The sequence below is a fragment of the Drosophila tropicalis genome, unplaced genomic scaffold (genome assembly GCF_018151085.1).
Source record: "Drosophila tropicalis isolate 14030-0801.00 unplaced genomic scaffold, ASM1815108v1 contig_845, whole genome shotgun sequence".
NCBI lineage: Eukaryota > Metazoa > Arthropoda > Insecta > Diptera > Drosophilidae > Drosophila > Drosophila tropicalis.
The window spans coordinates 11,391,927-11,414,763 of record NW_027173338.1 but is presented as its reverse complement, the minus strand read 5'-3'; the positions used below and the strand labels follow the sequence as shown (position 1 = coordinate 11,414,763).

Below are 22,837 nucleotides of genomic sequence, written 5' to 3'. Positions count from 1 at the left end.
TGCTGCATAGTTAATTAACCATATCCATACCAAATACTAAACACTTGCGATTTCATAATGACTCTGCGACGCCAAATTCATTGAATAATTCATTTTAATGCAAAACTTTCCTCTCTAATTCTCAAACGTAATGAAATAGAAACTGCGACGCTTTCCAGGACAGGGACAGGTGCCCCGGTAATTAGTCCAAGTTGGCGTATCGTCGGCCATAGTGACCCAGTTGTATTAAACCCCCAACACACCATAGTTCAACACATAATTCAGCATTTATTCATCATGCCTAAAAAAGAGGAGACTTGTATTTTCTAACAAAACGTTCTTTAGCACTTTACCGGACGTTTCTCTTGTTGCTTGGGTTTCTTTGCAGCTCGAGTTTTCCTTGGATTCTTGTCATCGAGACGTATCGTGTACTTTTATGCTTGATATCAAAATATTATATTCAAATATCAAGGTTACGCCTTTCGTTGGTTGTCATCATACTCCAGGAAAATTAGTCCTAACCGAATACCCTCAAACAATGCAAATGTGCATGTTGGCTTTTTCTTGTCTTGTCTTCCTTTAAATGAAAATTTAAAATTATGAAAATCATACTTATTAAGGGAGTTGGTTATTATACTAAGATGAAAGCTGTAATGGAACAAGTATCCATACTACTCCAGTAGAACAGGGGATATCGTTTTTGAAATAAGTATGGAGGAGAACAAAGGATATCGTTTTGACATTTCAAATACGATTTCGAAAACTTTTAGTTGACAAGAATTCAAAGAATATGCACTAGATACTCAAAACAATCAATTCTACAATCAACCTGTTCACGACAATATAGAAAAATTCCAACATCTGATGGCTAATAATGAGCACGGCAACAAATTGCGAACCTATTAATAAAAACCAAAACAAAACAAAAGACGCTGTTTTTTTTTTTTTTTGTTTTAGTAGCCGTCGGCGGGCGTCCCTGATTATACCGGCAACAGCAGTCACTCATTTTCCATCGTTCCAAGCCAAACCCCGACCTTGATGGGCGATAGCACGGAGAAACGTTGCTAACAACACATGAGAGTGATGTGATTAGCTCCAAAATGCCTCGTGCCCACGACACAGCCCTGACTGCTCTGAGTCTTCATACAATATACATAGAGCTGATAAAAATAATATGGGTATGGGTATTATTGGCCCGGCTGGCCAGCCAGTCAGGCATCAAATTTTAATGCACGGAAATTTACACTAAACAAAAGCGTGTGTCGCGCGCCAGAATTGGAATGGTTTATCAATACAAGTGCCCGGTCGGAAGTTTGCTCTTCAGATAGCATTTTAACTTTTAACTCTAAGCTACCTGAGAGAAGAAGGAGAGTGAGAGATGTTGACAAGTTGCCCTTGGGCTAAGAGGTGATGCCGTCCAATTGATAAGCTCGGAAAACTTACCTAGGCTCAAAGCTCTTCACGGTGATTTAAAGGTGAATCGGACTATGCCTGCGTAATCGCATATACGTCAGTGACTTGGAAATGCAGTCGTTGAACCCCGGGCAAGCAATACGGTTGCGATGTAACCGACAAAGTTACAAACAATATTTGCGTCGTCAACATTTGATGTTCTGTTCCTTAAACACAATTTTACTCAGTTGCCTTTGGCAAATAAATTAGCTATAGTCTGATATTTTAATGAATGGCATACTGGCATACGTTTCAAGAAAACTTATCTAACTCCTGGAGCGAGCGTTTTAATTTGCGTAAAGAGAATATTATATAATGATATGTAGGTATAGGGGGAAAAGCATTCTCAAAAGCGACTTATACATATTCAAACACATTTCGTTTTTAATACCTAATCTCAAGTGCTTATTTACAAAAACATTTCCAATAAACAATTGAACTATGTAATTCGCAGAAACATTTCTGTAAACAAAATTATGATTATTTTTGTTTTGGGTAAAAACTGTAAGAAATCTTATCTTATTCCGACAGTTGTTACTATCGTTTGATTTCAGCGGAAAATTCTTGATAAATTTTGTTTTTTCTTACACATACCTACTTAACAACAAAATTATTACAAAGATAATGAAATACTAAAGACAAGAGCGTGGCTAATCAAATACATTTAACTCAAGTGGATCGCAATCTTTTCAAATTCAAATTTGTTTACAAAGTAAGCGAATCTTTTCACTTTTTATGCTTTTTATGATGTTTTTAATCAACAATAACTAAAATACTAAGAATAACAAATCAGTCTTGATTTAAAGCTTAATCACAATCTTGCCACGCAAATGTCCATTTTGCATGCGCTGAAAAGCCTTTGGCATTTCCGAAAATTCAAAACAGGTGTCGATAAGCGGCAAAAGCTATAGAAAAATTATTTATATTAATATTTGTTTTAGTTACTGATTGGTAAACGCTCTTACCTTTCGCTTTTGAACCAGACGCTGCAAGAATTCTATACCATGTGGTGCAGGACTAAAGAATCCCCACTTGACTAAGCCACCTCTTTGAGTTAGAGATTTAACATTGGTTCGCACTAGATCAGACAAGTTTTGCAGCGCCCCGAAGCCAAGGCCATTTTGATCGATATTAGCCAGCAGCGGTGAAGAGAAGGTAATGTATTGGCGATAGTCGAACTTGAGTTCAGCTGCATGCTGGCCACCCTGTCCAGCGCAGTCCAGTACAATGTCAAAAGGAGCAAAATTGCACAATTCTTCCATGGCTACTGGATTACTGTAGTCAACTACAAAATCTGCGCCAAGACAACGAACTAATTCAACGGCATTTTCGCTGCAAGTGGCCAAGACTTGAGCTCCCTGTGATTTGAGTATTTGTATGGCCAAGGTGCCTACACCTCCGGAACCGCCTAAGACGAGAATGCGCTTCTGCGATCCACCACCAGATGATGTAATGGCACCACATAAACCACCCAATCCACCAGTTATATAGAGACCCGACCAGGCTGTAAGACCTGCATACAGAACACTGGCTGCTTCACCGTCGTCAAGTTCGGCTGGGGCCGGAGCCAACTAATGGAGAAATCTGTTTAATAACCAAATTTATAACCAATAGTTGAGGACTTACACAGCTTGCAGGCACCGACACATAGTCAGCATGTGCTCCGTATGGTGATTGTACGGGCACTACGCCCCATACACGCGTTCCTTGCTTTAGGTCCTTCGATGTCACTCCCATGCCTTTCTGTACCAACTCGCCGCAAAATTCTCTTCCCAGGGTAAGGGGAAACTCAATGCCATCGCCCGGCTGACAACGAAGCTTATTGAGCACTGTTGCTCCATAACCGCGGGCCATAGCCACATCGATGGGATTCACTGAAGTTGTTCGCACTTTGACAAGACAATCCTGGGAATTACGTATCTGGGGTACCTTGACCTTATCGGAAAGCTGTAGTTCCTCGCCATAGTTATGAAGCTGCCAGCCGCGCATCTTCAGAGGCGAACTGCACTTTGGAGGGTCTACCTCTTTGATATTGACGCCAGTTGAGCCTGCCCCTGTGACAGAGGCCGAGGTATAGCGTCTAACATGACTGTGTAAACGTAGACCCAATCGTGTGGCCATCATATATCCTTAAAACTTTAGCGAAAAAAAAGAAACAAAAATTATAATTGCCGACAAATTTGTTATGGTTTTTTTTTTTTTTGTTGTAGCAATCATATGATTATCGAGTGCTGTCAGTGTTGATAAACGATTAATCGAATCGATAAATTTTTGGCGCAAAAGTTTAAACCAAATAAACTAAATGTAAGATGCCGAATTTTAACTGAATGTATGGTTTATATTTTCTACGTTTTGCATAACTTTTGTAATGAAATTTCTTTTCTTAGAGTTTTGACATTAAAATTATAAGTTTTATGACTGCTGCAAAAGCGTTTGCAGATCTAGTTCTTCATCAGATTCCTCATCAACATCAACATTTGGAACGGGGTGTGGCTTTACTTCAAGCAATTCGTCGTGTCTACACGGATTGCAGCTGCAATCTTTGGGCACATCCAAGAAGTGTTCCAGGGAAGTTCCATCCTCGCACTCCACCTTTACTGACACCTTAATCAGGCTATTGGCCCTGCAGCAACTGCACGAATCCAAATACTTCTCGTTTATTGAATTATACTTGGACGACGAATTGCAGGCTCCTTCACACTGGGTTACACCACGAATAGGTTCCTTATTGGAGCAATGACCATGGTCAGGGCTCTTGTAGCCAATCAGGTTGATTGTCCTTTCAGATGGCACACTTACAGTTTGGCAGTCAACTTTGTTATCAGGTGGGGGTGGTGGATTTTTGCACCTCTTACAACAACCGCCATCGTCTACTAGCTGGTCAGGCGGACAGTTGCTTACATCTAGGCATATCTCCTGCTTCTCATGGATAATCAACAGTCCACCATAGGGAACACAAGTGTATATGATGCATTTGTCCAAGCTCTGCCACTGCTCGTTCGGCTTATAGATTTTGCCGTCGTGTACGCAACTCGTCTGCACACAGGAACCACAACATTTGCTGCTTTTTTCATTATGCACGTAAGTAAATCCAGGCCTGCATTCTTTGCTGCAGGTAAGCACAGTGCTGAGAACTTGGATGGTATTGTCTGTAATCACGCACTCATATGAGACACAAGGTTTACCAGGCAGTTGCCATTGGTCTCCAGGCTTGTAAGCCTGAACTTGGCCGTTGTCAGTAATCAAGCATTTGTCTTTGGGTGGAAGACATTGGTAAGAAGCACAACAGTCACCGGGCAACAACGAGGATACGATCTCATAATAGGGTTGTGGGCAAACCGTTGGATGTTTTGGGCATTTGCTAGGCACACAAACAACTTTTTGATCAGGACAACAGCCAGTGATTAAGGGATGAAGTTCTTCCCCTGGCTTCAGTTGAATCACATTTAAGGGCTCACATTGATCCAAAGGCTTGCATTCTGCAGTAAATACCAAAGAAAAAAAAAGGATATATTATTTTACATTCAATTTTGGGAATGTTACGACTACTTACCGCAAATATAAACAGGGCATCCATTTGTATCCCTGTCAACACGTCTGTTCTGATTGGGACCACAGTTGGGCAACTTGGGTTCTTCACATTGCTGACCCGGTGGCTTAACTAAATCTGGAATGCAGCTATACACTGGGCAACACTTAAAGTCCAGGTTCTGCACTTGAACCTTGTAGCCCTTCTGGCAAATTACATCCTTGGCCTGAACGCACTGCTCCTTCTCGCAGCTAACTTGGCCGCTGGGCAAACAGGTGCATTTGGTGCACTTGTCTGGTTGCCAGAGATCACCGACATGTCGTTCATCGCCACAGCTTATGCACTGATCGGGTGGCACACATTTTCCATGATGCAATACCTGATCATTGGGACAGAAACAGCCCTCATAACGGCTGGTGTGAAGACATCTTTCCTGGCGTAGAAGTTTCTGACTTATCTTATCTTCCCGAACAATGCCGGTTTCGCAATTGACATAACAATCGCAGGGCTTATATGTTAAACCAGCTGGACACTGAGCCGGACATTGGGCCAACGGACGCCAATCGACGCAGATGCCAACGGCATTGCATTCAGCTGCATATGCAGTCAGAGCATCACAGATAACATTTTTGTCCGAGCCATCCGAGCAGGTGTCCTGCTGACAGATTTGTATATATGCCAAGGGATTGACCAGCAAAGGGCATCGACCAAAGATTCCAGAATTCACAATCAATTGGTAGCACAAATTCTTCTCCCGAGGCAGAGGCTTGCAAATCTTATTGCTCCGGTCATTGCACTTCTGTGTATCGATGCCCAAATGTGGTTCGCTTATCTGCCAACTGGTCACAAAATCAAGTAGATCAAACTTGGGCTTCTGATCGGGCTTCTTTTGTGGATTGATCTGCAAGTCATCTATGGACAGACCATTGCAATTACCACAAAGACCTTCCATACGATTGCCATAACGCACTGAGGGCACGGTTAGCTAAAAAAAACGAAATACATAAATAAATTTAGAAATGAGAATTCGAATCGATTCTGTATGTTGGGTTACTTACCAGAAATTGCATTGTATCTAGTTTCAGTGTCAATTCCAGTTTGGCCTGAATGAGTTGGACGACAAGTTCTCCTTCCCTCTGCTGCAGGACTCTCAGCCAAGGGGCTTGATGTGGCCATAAAGTGATGAAATAGCCATCGGCAATCACATGAACACTTTTATTCGACGCTCGTTCGATGTGCAATGTATGCTCTCCGGCAGTTACATGTAGGGCCTGGACACAGTTCTCTAAATCGGCCAAGCCACACGGCTCAATGGTTACATATACTTGGAAACTATAGCTGCCAGGCAGGAGTAAGTCGCGCGAAACCAAATATGTACAGTTGCCCTTAAAACTATAGCTAGTCCTGTCATAGGTAACAAATTTGTTGCCACCGAACATGGTGCACATCATCGCCATTTCGTACAGTGCCCTCGGGACAATAGCAGCCGGGGAAGCAAGTATTCGGCACGGTTGGACACACAGATGTCGATCTCGTTTGTGGTCCACAGTGTGGTTCACAGCGTCGCTTATAACAGTCGTAATGAATCAGAGGTTGTCGACAAGGCTGCGGGCAACGATGGACACTACGCCAGGTGGTCAACTGTAAGTGGGGATTGACAGCCAAGCATTGGCGTACATATTGCTGGAGAAGATCACAGCGACAATTGCCCTCAGCCCCATTATTGATCTGTAGACACTGACAAGCACTTTCCACACACCTGTCCAGGTAATCCTGTATATTCACTGACTTGCTGCAGGCATCAAACAAAGGATGTCTGCGGGAAAAAGAGAGATTAGTATTATTTTGAAGTTTCTCGCAGTCATGATAGACACACCTTACTGTTTCGCACAATTGCAGAGCTCGTTGTTGCAGGTCGACCGGGCATACTTGGGGTCGGCATTGATCCAATGACAATTTGCGATCGAACCAACTATCACCGAAATCTTTAGTGCCAATCAGTAGCAAACCAGCGGGCGTACGCTTATCATCGAACAGCTGTCCATTGTAGAAACCACAAAGACCATCCACATCCCCAAGAAGATCCTGGGAAACACCCAAAAGTACATTACCGTTAACGCCATACTGAACCCAAAATTTGTGTTGACGACACACGACAACAATTGTCTCTCCTATGTGGGTAATAAAGAAGGAACGTCTCAAGGCACTACTCTGGGCCAGATTGCGGGCATCGAATTCGTAACCATTGAATATTACTCTCTGATTGGGTAAGATGGTCAGTGTGTTGCCAGCCAATTTATCCTCTATTATCACAGTCTTTGAACCACAATTGTTTTGATTCTGAGCGCACTGCAGCTGGGCACGAACCGACCAACGTTGACCACGCATATCACGAGCCAAGATGTGGCTACAGATATCATATTTATAGATGGTTCCATCAAAGGTCCTGAAAATGCGTCCAGTTATGTCACAAGTATCATCCGGAACGCGTTTACGCCTGCACGAGAAAGTGGGACATTGGCGAGACCCGGCTGGAATTGTTGTCTCATCTGCCTTTGGCTCATAACCAGGTGGACATTTGGGTTCTTCACATTTTGTGACATTGTGGCGCTGAGGCAGGCAACAAAAGGCACTGCAATACTGCATATCAATATCCTTATCCGCGTTTATCTGGAGATCCAGCAAAGCTTGGAGCTCTGGTGGCAACTTGAAATCATTGCCATACAAACTTATGCCTGTTCCGGTTAAACTTCCACTATTCCAAACGAATTTCAAATCATTTTCAAGTTGTTCCTCCATCAAGGGGTCCTCCTGCGAGAGATTATCTGGATATATTGATTCCACAACCTGAGTTTTTTCCAATAACTCTTCTATGCCAAAAGGTGATTTGAGTAGAATACTCGATTCTATCTCCGGTTGGCCAGGAATCAAGGGCAATTCGTTTATCTCCAATTGTTCCAGAGTCAATGTTTCGGCCTTAACTTGATTTTTGGCCAGCTGCTCTTCTCTCCATTCCTCCAGTTTATTGCCATCCAACGATGCAATTACTTTGCCCGCTGCAGATGCTACTTCTCGGTTAGGTGAAGATTTCAGTGTGGCAAGCCACTCCTGCAGCACCTCCAATTGTTCGGGCACTTCTTCATCTTCTTTGAATCCAAACAGGAACATTGAAGATAATGCTTTTGGCAATTTCCCTGTGATCTTTATGTCATAGCCAGGTGGGCACACAATTTGTGGGCATTCTGGAGGTGGTTTTGGAGTAGTCGCTTTAAAAAATAATGACAGGTATTAGCACATTGTCCCAAATTTTAATCTATGATTAACCTATCCGATTATTATAATTTCAGACTTTTTTCTTCAGTTACTTACGTGGCTTAGTTGTGGTGACCTTGGAATCGCAGGTTTCATCTTCGTCGTCGGCACAGTTTTGGACACCATTGCACCACCATTCGCTGGGAATGCAATCTCCACTGGTGGGGCACAATCGTGTGCTTGGAGGACACAATTGACACTCGCAGTTGCAACCATTCTGTACAAGTCTTGTATTCTCACGACATGGCGGACACTTTTTGGCCTTGCAACTGATGATGCCTCCCAGTAAACAGACGCATTCCTCACACTTTTTGTTCTCAAACTTACTGCCAATCTGATATGGAGTAAAGTTATCAATACAGGGACAATGATTGCGTTCTACGCATTTCGTTCCCATCCAGAAGAGTCCATCCTGGCAGGGGCATTGTTGGGCTCCCTGCGGTAACTCGAAACCATCGCAGATTGCACATTTCAAAAGCGAGGGATCCGAAGTGTTTGCTGGAAAGCAAAAAGATTAATCAGTCATTTATGAAACAAAGGGATCCCAATAAATAACTTACGATATGGCAGGAAACAACCAATCGGTTCAATACGCCAATTAATATTCTGCTCCCAGGTTGTTGGTATCAGTCTTAAGTAACGAGTAACGATTGGACGCTCAAAGTCATTTCTCTGATCATTTTGGGAATCTAGATTACCCTTAAAAATCTGTGATTTATCATTCGGTCCCGGCAATTCATTCCAAATTTGTTTATTTATCGAGAACAGCACACGATATGAGGTGACCCAACCACTTTTGCCTCCACGTGTCTGTATGGCCGTAATATTACGAGGCTCCAGGAAATCAAAGTCCACATACTCATCCACCTTATTGGCCAATGGACGCCATCCCAGCTGATTGTTGAATTTCAGTAGATCCAACAAACTCGTATCCACCAATGAGGACAACCAAATACTGCTGGCACTTACTTGATGTTGTCTTAGAGCTCCATTATTAACTCCCAGTGGATCCTCGCAAATCAATTTGAAAGTAGGTGGCTTTGTCGGTGGCAGCGGGGTGGTGAGTACTGGTGGCTTCGATGTGGTAGTTGGCAAGTGATTACACAATAGGAAATCAACTCGTAGGGCTATGGTATTGTGCCATTTAAGGGCATACAGACGCAATGAAATAGCCTCAATGGGACGCTCAAAGACCTGTGCTATGGCAGCCCTTGAATCCTTTGGTCCACGGAACAATTGCGCTTGCCCCGTATTATCAATTACTTCATGATAACTCTGGCCGTCCAACGAATACACAACTTTAAAGAGTGTTAGATAGTTATCAAAGTGTGGATCACCAGCAATGAGTAGGCCATAGAAAACCAAAGGATTTTCAAATTTCAATTGCAAATATTGAGACTTGTCGCTAACTTGTGGTGACCAGGCTCCATCATTTAGCTTTGGCTTCCGATGAAGACGAGCCAAATGTGGCTTATACTTTTCATTCAAGTGACTGGAAGCTGTAAAAGCATCATCTTTTATACTCGGTCCGTTGGTAAACAAGCGTATCAAGCTGGAAAAGACAAAGTTGGTCTAAGATTTAAAACTTAATTTTCCTGTTACTTACCTGCTAGCTGGACATAGTATTGGTGGGGTCAGTGTTGTGGGTAAGATTGGCACAGGTGTGGTTGTTTTATTACCTCCAATGGGGGCTACACAAATGTAACGAAGGAGATTACAATTTATATCCAGTTATACCTATGTAGTCATATTACTTACGGGTCTCTGTGGTAGTTTCCTTTGGCACACAAATGAAGCGATTATACACACATTGGCAATCGAATTGTGCAGTGATGAAAGTATCATGTGGCTTGACATACACGTCTCTATGGTCATCTAGACACGGACAATCATCTTTGTCCACACAAGTGGAATCATCGCGCCAGAACTTGCCAAGAGCCTTGCAATCGGGTCGCTTCTTCGGCACACAACCGGGCTTGCAATGCTCATTGGGCTTACATAGACCACGTCGGATCAGTTGCTGGCCAAAGAAGTGACACGTGTGCTCACATTGATTAGCACAATCGGACCACTGTTGATCATCCGTACAACGATCTGTGGTAGTTCGGCATTCGGATCTGATGCGAGAGACTGTGGCAATTTGATCGCAGGTTCCAATCGATGGATTAAACATCAGATTAGGGCCACAAGTGCCGCTCACCCAAAACCATTGACTGACTCCGATTTTCCGCATACAACGTAGGTATTGATAGCAATCGCCAGGGTACTCTTTGAACAATCCCTTGTCCGGATTACATGGTTCAGTGGGTGGTGGCGGCGTCGGCGGTTTGGGCGTAGTGCGTCCCTGCTCATCGCATTGACACTTTACACGAATCTCATAATCATGACACTTGCCCACACAAACCAGACCCTTGTCCAGATTACACACAACATTATCATCCACCAAATCGAAGGGAACTTTGCTATCCTTCACCCGACACTCGATGTGGGTTATGTACTCGCGATCGCAGGTTCCATAGATGGACTCAAAATTATCGTACTTGGGCAGCGGTTCCAGATCATTGAGATTAATGCCTCCCACATTCGAACCACGATCGAACCAACGTGTCCAGCCGCGTACGCAATTTTTTCCACGTTGGTGATTCGGATCCTCAGTTGATCCCGTCACTTTATTTGGTGACTCTGTGGTAGTTACAATCGGTGGACATGGAATGCCACTGCAAATCTCCTTCTTCTTCGAACACCGACAAGTGGCACAGTCGTCCGAGTAGGTAACATCACCTTCATAGTATTTGCGATCATCCTTCACCAGACACACAGGTCGGCACTCTGTCTTCGATACACACGCGGTGAAAGTGTCATTGTAATAAACTTGTCCTGGAGGACAGGGTTTAATTAGACAGCCCTCCACACAGTTCTCATGATGGCAGAGACGAGCTGCTTCGCCTTGATCCAGTAAATTATCGCAAGTCTCCACCGGGCAGGCTGAAGTACAGGCGCTATAGTCGGAGCATTGCGGATCGCATTGCATGGCTAAAAAAACGGAGAGATTTACTCAAAGGTCTAATAGAGTTTTCCCATGTTACTTACGACAAAAATGTGGGGATCGCCAGCGTATACTTATACCCTTCTGAGCACAGGCATCAGCATAAGCCGCCACAGCCGTGCACAGGCATTCACAATCGCCACCTTGATCACAGGCACACGTATCGAAAATGCAGCGTTTTAGGTACACATCTACTGGAACTTCGGCGTGGCAACGGGCGAACAGAGGAGTCTTTAGGATTCCACACTTGGCTTCTGACCACGAACGACGTTGGGCATTCCGCTGACAAGTGTCAAAGGGTTGGACAGGCAACTCACATTGCTGATTTATACGCCAGGAATGACCAAAGAGAGTGGGCTCTGTTTCCTGACCACCCGATGGGGATTTAAAGTCATCCACACTATTACCATTATTATTGCCACAAAGACCAGCCACACGGCCACGCCATTCGTTGCCCAGTCTTACATAGACACGAGTGCCTTCGTCCCACTTGATTTGCAGATGCAAATGGATGACCTCAACGACCACAAACAAACCAGCCTTGTAGACGTGGAACGAACTCGAAGGACGAGAGCCTAACTGTTGAGTGCCGCCGGCTCCCAGCTTTAATTTCTCTTCACCGTTTTTGCCACTTAAAGTAATCTCCAAGGATTTGGAGCAAGTGACACCATTTGACCCGCACAGCACATTTTGTAGGGTAATCGAGAAACCGCTGCCCTGATCGTTCTTTCCTTTAGAAAGGATGTAGTCACAAGCACCCAGGAAGTCGTAATCTCTGCCGTCAAAGGTACTAAAGTGAGAGTCGCCCCAAACACTGCACGTGGCTTCGCAATCATTTCGTGTACATTTCCATAGGCCCCCTGGCAGACGCAGACATTGCAAGCCTCGTTAAAGGTGTCGCCATCGTTAAAGCTACGTCCGGCATGATGGCAGGAACACTTCTCCGGAGGGACACACTCCTCTTTAGTGACATCGTACACATAGCCATCGGTGCAGACACAACCAGGACGACAAGCACTGGTATCCGGCGAGAAGTTGTGCATATTTTTACAAGTCTTTGGCTCATTGGGCGCACAGCTAATGAATTTGGCGAAAGGACGCTTGGCACATTGTTTCCGCAGATTGCCCTGAGGTGGAAACTTGGTTACATCCTGATCATCCGCGTCGTGGCAATCCCAAAGACCTTTCACACAAGTGCTACAAACAAATTTTATCAGTAAGTAGGTCAAAGAGATCGTTGTCCAATCCGTTCTTACCATAATTGCTGAACTCGTTGGCCAGCCCGCACTTCCTTGTAGCCTGGTTTAAAGTAGAAGCCCTCATAGAAACAAGAGCATGCCTTTTGTGGTACACATTCCTGTTCCTCATTGAGATATTGCCCACTGGGGCAACGACAGCCGTCGGCGCACTCTCGTTTGCATTTGTCTCGCTCCTGTAAGTCGGCACAACTCAGGGCACACGAGTCACCACACTCATCGTACTCCTGGGGTTCGGGACACTTGTCCATGCATTCTTTAATCTCACGACGCCAACCAGTTTGGTATCCATTCCGCGCGCAGTCATTGGCATAGACGGCAATGAGCTCACAAAGCGTTTTGTGTACATCATTTTTGTCCGTGAGGGCACATATATCTGTTAGACAATTATCGTAGTTACTTTCCGGATCGATAGCCCAATGGCAGGGTTTAAAGATATCTGCCTTGAACCATGAGCACAGCTTTTCGGCCAATTTCCGTTTCTCTGGATCGTTTAAACAGGAATTCGGTTTGTCTGGTACTGTTATATCGCCGCACATCTCCTTGGTCCGCCATTTGTTGGCAAACGCAATAGCCGTATGCTCGTAATCGCCATCCGGAGTTAGAAAATCATCTTTGGTATTGTCATTGAATGTACCGCACAGTCCGCCCGTAGTGTCGCGATAGCTAAATGGAGCATCGATGTGTACGGTGGATTCACCATTCCACGATACAGCTAAACCATCTTCAAAGGTGACAGTAATAAGCCGGGAACTAGCAAGTCGCAATGTTACTTCTCCGTTTCCAAGATGAACTGGTAGTTGGGTAACCAATTGGCCATTGACAAAACTCTGCATCTTTTGGGCCAATTTGATGATTATTGGACTGCCATCGCGTAGGTTAAAGCGTATCAACAGAGTTCTGGTGCAAGAAGATCCCTTGATGTTTTCACGATCTGCCAAACACCGGACATTCTCACCCTCTATCGAGAGAGAAGATGTCATTAGTAGGTAGTAAAAACAACGACCCTGGAAATCGTATTGACGGCCATCAAAAGTACGATAATGTGGATCACCGAATGCCGTGCAGCGTTTGCCGCACTTCTTGTCCGTACACTGCCATTTGCCAGCCAAACAGGTGCACGTATTGCATTCCTTTTGATATTTTTCTCCGGGCTGGAACTCGCGTCCTCGCAACTGGCAGGGACACATTTTTCGATCTATACACTGATCTTTATACAGAAGTTTCCTACGTGGGCAGAAACAGCCATCAAAACATTTACCCTTTACGCTGACCTCTTCACTCTCACACGTAGCTGGCGATTGTGGTCCACAATTCTGATAAATTTGATCACCGCTGCAACTGATTGGACATAGGGAGAGGTTTCTCCAATCCTTGACTGGCTCTTTGCCATTGAATTTGCAGTCATCGACCAAAGTCGTGAGGAAGTCGCAGGTTCCGCGAGTTTTCTGATTATCATCCTTTGCCCCACAGTACTCCTTTAGGCACACTTGCAATAGAGTTTCCTGATTGAATTGCTCCAGGCAAGGCTTTAAGGGGAGATTAAGTAATAGTTGTTTGCATCTTTCGACAGCTTTCGTGTGTTGTTCTTTGTCCTGGCAAGTGTCGAGTACATCGAGTGGCCGATCGGTACAAGATTTACCAGGAAGCTTCCAGCTATCTGCGAAATCCTGGCATGACTTGGCCACCGTTCTCGTTGAAGTCCATAAGTGACTGTCCGGATTCACATCTTGATATCCACAGAGACCAACCAATTTGCCCCACAAAGATTCACTTGCATGCACATCAATTCTCTGCTGCTGATCCCAAATAATCTTCAGACCCACAGTTTCAAATTCAATTTCTAAGCTCTGAGCCACTGGAACGATTTTCAGGCCCACCGCCTGCACTGGTAGCGGCAATCGTTTTAAAGGTGTCCCAACAACCAACGATCCATCTGCAAGTGGAGTACATTTTCTTATAATATTGCCAAGTAGATCGACAGCTTGTTCACTTACTTATATTCTCAATCGTGTAGAAAACCGACTCGAAGAGTACTTGTATCACCAGTCCATTAGTTGGTCCTCCACACGGTCCGCAGGATTTTCTGATGGCAACATGATAAGCACCAAATAACTTATCGCTCACCAAAATGTGATCACATGTCAGCGGTGCCTCAAAGATCAGGCCGTCAAATGTACGAATATGACGACCACCCCAGGAGCGACATACCGATGGCTGTGCCTTAATGATTGTGCCCACGGCCGGTTTCCTTCTTAGGCGAAGACCGCAAACATCACCATCGTTGGGCTCCACTGGTTTCCAGTCCTTTCGACTATTATAACGTCCATAGCGATCACACGTTGTGATTAGATTGTTCGGCCATTTCTCATCACCAGTTACAGTTACCGTGCCGTTGGTATGGGTATCGGAAGTCGTGATTTGCTGGGTAACGTTTAGATTCGGTGCTAGAGGATAAGATTGGATAACAGGTTATTATTGGATTTTCTTTAACAAACAAAACTAAACCTCATTAAGGATCCATCTAGAGCTTTTGAATAAATTAAAATTCAAGCTAAATTGTCAAACAGGATAATATCCATATTAATAATTAAGAATATAATTAACTGTGTAAAATGGTCTAGTAATGGTCTTCTAGTTCAACCTTTAAAATAATATGTATTTTAATACTTACGATATATGCATTTGGCGGTTGGACTAGGCTCAAAAGTGCCAGTATCATATCTACATGAGTATAAGGGAAGCAGCTGTCCCAGGACACTGACACCTGATACGGAAGGACAACTCAGTTCACATTCAGTACTCAATGGTCCATGCTTGCATTGAAAGTTTCCATTGAAATTTGGTTTCAGTTCACAACGGGCAATGGCATCCTGACATTGGAGACCGCGGTAATTGGGAGGACACTCACAAACATTGGCAGCAATACATTTTCCTCCATTTAAACAGGCTGGCACACAGGTTGCTATATGCGAGATAGATCTTGGAGTGACGGGAGAAAAGAGATTTGGGAAAATATAGCCACATACCAAGACAATCTGGATAGACATTGGGTGTGGCAGACATCATATCTTTATAGCTTGTGCCAACACATTTTAGGAGTACTCTACTTCGACCATCAGAGAAGGCAAAGCCACGTTCGCATTGAACTTCACAACTATCGCCGCGGCAAACGGTTATGGAGTTCTTTGGCAAATGTGGCGGTTCCTCGGGACATGCATATGTCTGATGTTTCTCACAGTGAACACCGGCATATCCTTTGGGGCAGTGACAGTAGTTTTCTCCGTTGCAAATGCCTCCGTTCTGGCAGGCACAAGCACCCGCGCAATGCTGTATAGTTTTAGCAGTTGGTGCTCCATTTTTTATGCCCCATCTGCCACTACGGCAGGAAAGGATCATTTGCTGTACATTGGATCTTTCGCCAAAGAAATGATTCTTTCCTAAGCAGGTGACTTCACATTCTCCGCCTTCGCTGCTCTCGACACAATTCACATTCGTGTTGATGGGAAACTTGTATTCAGGACAATGCTTAAATGGCTTTTTCACTTGGGTATACCACAATTCAAAGGACCTCTTTGATCCCCAATCCGGAGTGCTATAAAGTATAAACGTTAAGATACATTTACATTTCTAAATATCCTGGCACTCACTCCGGAACCCATGAACGAGTCGGCTCCACTTTATAGCACTGCACTATATTGCATAATCCAATTACAAGGATATATAATCCGACTTTTATATCCATGGTTTGCCTTTGAATCCTTCACAAAGGACTAGACCTGTGCAGAGGACAGGATTTTGTAAAACACTTTTCACTTTTCACTCATAAACACTTTCACAATAGCTCAATCAAAAAACTAAGTCTTGCTTGCATGTTGATCTCTCTTTTATACCCAAAAAAAGAGGCTGGGTGCATTAAGCGATAAAGGCAAACAATAGAATTGGAATCAGGCGACCAAGAATACATTTCTTAATCCAATGTTTAACCATAATTATCAACAAACTATTGTTTGAGAACATTTGAAGTTCGGGAGCAGTTTTATTCTAATGCTTGTCCCAGAAATGAATGAATAATAACCACATGTTGCTAACAATAGTTGAAGTTCAAATGTAGTCCGCTGATAAACTTCATTCTTAAATTTGGAAGGGGTCATGGGGTTTTGGTTATAGATAGTACAAATTATTTGCTGATATGTTATGATGTTTGAAGTTCAAAGTCAGTCCACTGATTAACTTCAGTCGTAAAAATGAAGGGGCCAAAGGGAAATGTCATGTTTTGAAGATTACGAATTTGAGGTCTACTAATCTGAAAATTTAGTTTTAATAACAGTACTTTTTATAAATAGTTTTATAGTTATTTCCCTTTATATCCAATTATGAAAATTACAAGTTCAAATTTCTAGTCATTAAACGATAATTATCGTTATTTTTGCATTATCGAATTTCTCATCAACACTTTAAGTTCATCAGTTACCAACACTCTTCGGCCAAAAAAACCGGACAAAGTAAAATAAAGAAAAGAGCAAAGTCAGATTGGCCACCGCCACCACACATAAATTTTTATTCAGGACTATTTAACAACAATGGAGCCTTCTTTGGACAATTACAAGCTGAGCTGTGAACTTCTAGGGCACAGCATGGATGTTCGGGCGGTGGCAGCTGGAGCTGTCACTCCTTTGGGGGGGCAAGTCATTCTGTCTGGGTCGCGCGATAAAAGTACCAAACTATGGAAGCCAAGTGGGTTCGTATCCTCTTTATTCACTGTAATTATCATTTCAACAAAAAGATTTACAATACATTTACAGAAACGAGTATATTGAGAGTGTAACTCTACAGGATCACAAAAAATTTTATCTCATTTATCTACTACCTCGCAAAGGAACAATGGATTTGCACGGCCAGCAATGATGCCACCGTTTGTATTTACAAAGAAGACGAAAGCTTAATTCCTCTTCTCACGCTAAAGGGTCACGAATCTACGGTATGTACTTTAGCAGGTGCATTGAAACCGCGAAGCCTCATAAGCGGCAGTTGGGATAAAACGGCGCGCGTGTGGACTATTAGCGAAACCGGCGATGTGACATTTATTATGCTTGAGGGACATGAAGCGGCTGTCTGGACAGTAGCCACACTATATGAGCAATCGAAGTATGTTACAGCCGGGGCCGACAAGTGCATTTACTATTGGAATGAAAATGGCGACAAATTAAGACTGCTCAAGGGACACACAGACTGTGTACGCTCTCTAATTTCACTGCCGGCAAATTCATTGCTCTCCTGCGGAAATGATGCTATCTTACGCTTTTGGAATGAGGATGGCGAGTGTGTGCGTCAATTAAATGGCCACACCAACTATATCTACGCCATGGCTACTAATGCGGCTCTCGGTGAGCACATTGTGGTTTCATGCGGAGAGGATAGTACGCTACGCATGTGGAATGTCATTACTGGGAAGGAACTTGGTGCACCTATCTTGCATCCAGCTATTTCGGTGTGGTCGGTAACCTGTCTGCAAAACGGGGACATTGTAACTGGCTGCAGCGATGGCATTGTCCGAGTGTTTAGCCAGGATCCAGCTCGTCAGGCCAATAAGAGCCTAAGGCAGGCGTTTGATCTAGCCGTAGCCACAAGAAAATCACAAATGAACGAAGAAATCGGAGGCATTAAAAAGACAGAGTAAGATTAAGATAGGCTATACTACCACAACTTTCCTATTTACACATTTCTTTTCTTGTTGTAGTCTTCCGGGTCCTGAAGCCTTGCTTACAAATGGTACACGCGATGGTCAAACGAAAATGGTGAGATATCCCGATGGTTCTGTTAAATGCTACAGCTGGGAGTTGGGAAAATGGAATCTAGTGGGTGATGTTACCGGTGCTACTGGCGGAACCCAGACTAGTTCGGGCAAGAAACTGCATGAGGGCAAGGAATATGATTATGTCTTTAGTGTCGACATATCCGACACTGAGCCACCCATTAAATTGCCTTACAATCGCGGGGAAGATCCTTGGCAAGCAGCCCAATCCTTTATCCACAAAAACAATCTGCCACAAGCCTATTTGGATCAGGTGGCAAATTTCATAGTGAAGAATTCGGAAAATTCTACGGTGGTGACGCAACAAACATCAACCGGTTATCAGGACCCATTTACAGGTGGTTCACGGTATGTGCCCGGCTCTAGCAATACAAATCTCGGTGGTGGTGGAAATGTGGATCCATTTACAGGAGCATCGAGCTATTCAACAACGAGCAGCAGTTCCCAGCCCAAAATCGATGTAAATTTTGTTCGATCTGGCGATAAGCATTTTCCGGTCACCAGCTATCGAACTTTTGACACTTGCGATGCCAACAAAGTGCTAGAAAAAATGAGGTGAGGCGTATTAAAACCTCATGTGATAAAATTCCCTAATTAATTCTCCGATTCCAGAGAGTTCAACAATAAACTTACTCCCGCGGAGGGCAAAGTGGGTGAAGAACTATTGCTGGCAGTTGTTAAACTTGCAGATCAATCTCCTGAATTGGATTTGACTTCTCTTGATGCTTTGATGTTGCTACTTAAATGGCCAGCTGGAATGCTCTTTCCAGTTATTGATATTGTACGCTTGGCTGTGCGCAATGAAGCTATCTTTAGTGCTCTCAATACCAGTCACAATTTCCTGAACACAGTGCTGCCGCATTTAAGTGGTTCGGCTGCCAATCAATTGATGGTTGTACGTTGCCTGGCTAATGCCTTGACCCATCAATCTGGACGTCAGCAGATCGAAACTTTGTTCCCAAAAATTATGGAGCTTGTAAGCGGTATCCGGGCTGGTAGCCCCAATCTGCAGATTGCTGTTTCCACATTCTATCTGAATGTAACAATTGCCCAGACCATGGGTCGGACAAGTCCAGATATATGTCATGCCGTAACCACCGGAGTCGTAGAGTTGTTTAAATGGGCAAAGGATTTAGAGTCCTGCTATCGTTCGGTGGTCGCCATTGGCAACTTGACCACAACATCGTGCGGCCAGGAAACCATCGCACAGGTTGTCTCTGTGGACTATGTAATGGATAAATTACGTGAGTTGACCAACACACCTCAGGGAGAGAACTTTAGCAAGCTTAACTCGGCAGGACAGGCTCTATTGGCTGCATTTTGAGAACCAAGTCTAAATTGTATATTGGTGTTCGATTTTTCCTAATTACATACATATAAATTTAAATAAACTATTTATTGCTTGAGGAGGAGGAAGAGGGGAATGCATCTTTTTTCGGCTGCTGTTGCCTATTCTGTATGCGATCGAGCAGCTCCTGTTTCCAACTTTCTTCTGGTACACCCTTGGCCCAATCGGGCACTGTTATATTCGGTAATGTAATCTTTGACATGGCGCTCAGAATCTGGATTAAAAGAAAATCAAGTTTAGATACAGACATTAACATTAATTTTACAATTTTACCTGATCGGTTTTTGTTTTATCAAGCTCAATTTGAAGTTCTCTTGGACGAGGCTCGTTCCACACTTGACGTTCGATTTCGGCGTCGACAGGTTCAATGGGCGGCATATTGGGATCCCCATGTGTCACTTCCGCTGTGGTCAAATCAATATTTTTGTCGTCATCCTCAGGTGAAGTGGTAACTGCAGAGGCTGCCGCTTGAGGCTCGTCTTCCATTGCCAGGGGCTCGTATCCATTATAAGCATCGTCACTGTCATCGGTTTCTGTCTCCACGGGATGGGGAATGGCAGGCGTAGAGAATTGATCAAGTTCTCCAGGATCAGTAGGTAATTCTGGACCCATCTTTTTTGTTTTGTTTTGTTTTTATTTTTATTTTTTTCTTTGTTTTCCTTTCGTATTGTTGTTTCGATAACGACTAATTCAGCTTGAATTTATCGATATTTAGTTGTCGCCAGCTATATTCAAAATTTCAAAAATTAGTTATTTTATTTATAATAAACTACATGTTAAGGCTTTTATTTAAGACATTTATTTCACTTAATACAAATAACCCGGAGTAGATGTGGACGCACTTGTTCCACTGCTACTGTCACCAGTTCCCACTTTTTGAAGCGGCGCTATAGTGGATTTGATATCACGATTCGAAGTCTTTCTTAATTCGGTGGCAGCATGCTGCAGTTGCATGGTGCATTCACTGCTGGCCCCGTTGAGGGTAAGATGTGCGTATTCCTTTTCTAATAGCATCGCCAGAGCTTCGAGCAATTCTACGAAGCCCAAAGCCAAAGCAGCACGTCTTATGCGATTCAGTTCCTTATAGAAATGCTGAGTCTTATCTGGCATTTTTTTGGCATGCCGCAAAACTTTTTGCACATCCGATTGCAGACTTGCCTGCCGTATCCACACAACACTACTCTGGGAATAGGAACGGCGCTCAGCGCGTACCGGAAAACTGGCAGTTTCACCCGGAGCAAGGTCTTCGGTAAATCCAAGAAGTTCCAGGTCACCCAACCAAGGTATAACATTGGTGCCCGGAGGAAGAATGTTTAGCATCAAATTTGATTTCTTCTTTGCATCGGTAAATGCATAAATGAAGCCATACCATTTATCGGCTAACTGCACCAAGGCGGCCATATTCTCCATTTTAAGTGCACCATGCAGTAAAACACAGAATGATTCTTTCTGCTGCTCCATCTGTTGGGGTCCAGAGCTGTGCTTGAGTACTATGGTAACATCAGCGTCGTCCCCACTTTCTCCAGCATCCGCCTCTTTTGAATCTTTGGCGTAGAAATCGCGAATGTCTTGCTCCAGTTTCTCCATCTCATAATTGGGATTATTAATATCCAATTTCGTGGGCTTGGCCACAGCAGCCATGCCACCCGATCGCCGACTAGTTGGCTTTTCGCGTTCAAATTTGGGCAGAACCCAGTGGCGACTCAGTATTGCCGGCGAACCAATGTCCGAAAGGGCTAGAAATCCGCGGACTTCGATGATTGGTTCAATGTGACGCAACTGAGGCTCATGTGAAGTCGGTGGCCAGAGAAGTACAGGAGTCTCCATTCGAAAATAACTGCCACATTTAAGGGTAACCTCTGTGGACTTGTAGCTACTTTCGCATAGCCGCTCCACTAGTTCAAAAACAGTAGTGCGCCCCAATTCACTTTTATGACTCCCAGGATTCGGAGCTTCGCCTCCATTACTCGCCCCATCGACTATTTGTTTAACCGGCTTTGTCGTAAAGAGCTGACCTAGAAAACAATGCAAAGTGGTCAAGTCTTACAGCAATCACTAAAACTATTAGACTTACCCTTCAAATGGGCAACGTCGAGCAGTTGCTGGTACACAGCTAGACCACGCGTAAAATAGTGATCCGCTTGGAGACCCAGACACACGATGTTAATATTGTACGTCGCTAGAGTCTTAAGCCAGGCATACTCCGCCTCCGTCTCTTTGCCAGTGTAGGCCTCTATGAACCCACTCAGCGATGTACTCCCAAAGCCAAGACCACAGTCAGTGAAAACAACCAATTGCAAAATATTCTGGCTACCCCAACTGGCCATTAGTTGAACCACCGTCTGTAGCATGGTTACAAAGCATGCCTTGTCCAATGGCTCAATCTTCTTCACTGCTTGCCGTATTTGCTCATAGTCCCGGGTGAAGTCCACTTTGAGTTCTGTAACCGTTGAGAAGGATACGAGAGCCACATGCTCCAGTTTCCCAGCTGCAGTCAAGTTATCCAAAAGATTCTGTATCCCCTTGACAGCCAAGGATTGATATGTGTGCTCATTACGTCCAGGAATAGGACGCATCATCGACAGCGAAGCATCCAACGCTACAATTGTTGGCATTTTCTGTTTTTTATAAAAAAATTGCGAGAAAATTTATTTTCAAAACATAAACACAACATTGCTCTCGAACTCGAACATGCTCGATCGTTTTACTCACGCGTTTGAACATGTTCGAGCGGTTTACTCACATGTTCGAGCGGTTTACTCGGGCGTTTTTAGTCGCGTGAGTAAAACGCTCGAAATTACAACCACTCGAACATGCTCGCGCGTTTTTAAACGGGTGAGTAAACCGCTCGAACAAAGAAAACAGTGTTGACTAAAAACTTAAATAACAATTAAATTGCGGCAAATTTCAAATTACTCGGTTTGAATTTTGTAACAAAACTTACAACGTTAATGTAAATGCATTTATTTTGCACTTCCATTACCGTTTAGAAACTCTGCGGAAAGTTTCAAGTATTTGATTACACCAATTGATTAAAACGTAACAAATTGCCATTCAATTGGCTTGATTTAACCGCCAGATACAAATGCCTTAAGATTGT

The 22,837-nt window shown here is 43.7% G+C and overlaps 6 protein-coding genes and 1 long non-coding RNA gene across 8 annotated transcripts; 1 reads left to right on the top strand and 6 right to left on the bottom strand.

Moving 5' to 3' along the window:
• Positions 1-50: 50 nt before the first annotated feature.
• Positions 51-1,352, bottom strand: LOC137580483 (uncharacterized). Of its 2 annotated transcripts, none has more exons than XR_011033017.1 (2): positions 1,334-1,352; positions 51-556 (listed from the first exon to the last, which is right to left on the bottom strand). It is a non-coding gene; the product is annotated as an uncharacterized lncRNA (long non-coding RNA). The 2 variants fall into 2 exon arrangements; XR_011033016.1 differs by lacking the exon at positions 1,334-1,352 and adding an exon at positions 617-830.
• Positions 1,353-2,154: 802 nt separating this feature from the next.
• On the bottom strand, positions 2,155-3,621 carry LOC137580482 (reticulon-4-interacting protein 1 homolog, mitochondrial). Its single transcript, XM_068294545.1, has 3 exons — positions 3,058-3,621; positions 2,397-3,002; positions 2,155-2,336 (listed from the first exon to the last, which is right to left on the bottom strand). The coding sequence occupies exons 1-3, from the start codon at positions 3,553-3,555 to the stop codon at positions 2,232-2,234; spliced, it is 1,209 nt and encodes a 402-aa protein (XP_068150646.1). The 5' UTR covers positions 3,556-3,621; the 3' UTR covers positions 2,155-2,231.
• A 139-nt stretch (positions 3,622-3,760) lies between these two features.
• Positions 3,761-11,059, bottom strand: LOC137580865 (hemocytin-like). The gene is made up of 10 exons (XM_068295001.1): positions 11,017-11,059; positions 10,031-10,954; positions 9,879-9,963; positions 8,833-9,824; positions 8,330-8,770; positions 6,837-8,226; positions 6,393-6,776; positions 6,019-6,298; positions 4,985-5,945; positions 3,761-4,910 (listed from the first exon to the last, which is right to left on the bottom strand). Exons 1-10 carry the CDS (start codon positions 11,057-11,059, stop codon positions 3,844-3,846), a joined length of 6,567 nt encoding a protein of 2,188 aa, XP_068151102.1. The 3' UTR covers positions 3,761-3,843.
• An 891-nt stretch (positions 11,060-11,950) lies between these two features.
• Positions 11,951-14,856, bottom strand: LOC137580864 (von Willebrand factor-like). The gene is made up of 4 exons (XM_068295000.1): positions 14,849-14,856; positions 14,572-14,660; positions 12,575-14,510; positions 11,951-12,515 (listed from the first exon to the last, which is right to left on the bottom strand). The coding sequence occupies exons 1-4, from the start codon at positions 14,854-14,856 to the stop codon at positions 11,951-11,953; spliced, it is 2,598 nt and encodes an 865-aa protein (XP_068151101.1).
• Positions 14,857-17,057: 2,201 nt separating this feature from the next.
• On the top strand, positions 17,058-19,798 carry Plap (phospholipase A2 activator protein). The gene is given in 5 exon segments (XM_068294807.1): positions 17,058-17,315; positions 17,380-17,416; positions 17,418-18,250; positions 18,315-18,944; positions 19,002-19,798. Coding segments are annotated over 5 exon segments (2,370 nt in total). The 5' UTR covers positions 17,058-17,157; the 3' UTR covers positions 19,714-19,798.
• On the bottom strand, positions 19,704-20,437 carry LOC137580692 (uncharacterized). The gene is made up of 2 exons (XM_068294809.1): positions 20,011-20,437; positions 19,704-19,951 (listed from the first exon to the last, which is right to left on the bottom strand). Exons 1-2 carry the CDS (start codon positions 20,347-20,349, stop codon positions 19,781-19,783), a joined length of 510 nt encoding a protein of 169 aa, XP_068150910.1. The 5' UTR covers positions 20,350-20,437; the 3' UTR covers positions 19,704-19,780.
• A 37-nt stretch (positions 20,438-20,474) lies between these two features.
• On the bottom strand, positions 20,475-22,437 carry IntS14 (integrator complex subunit 14). Its single transcript, XM_068294808.1, has 2 exons — positions 21,812-22,437; positions 20,475-21,752 (listed from the first exon to the last, which is right to left on the bottom strand). The coding sequence occupies exons 1-2, from the start codon at positions 22,350-22,352 to the stop codon at positions 20,545-20,547; spliced, it is 1,749 nt and encodes a 582-aa protein (XP_068150909.1). The 5' UTR covers positions 22,353-22,437; the 3' UTR covers positions 20,475-20,544.
• Positions 22,438-22,837: the final 400 nt, after the last annotated feature.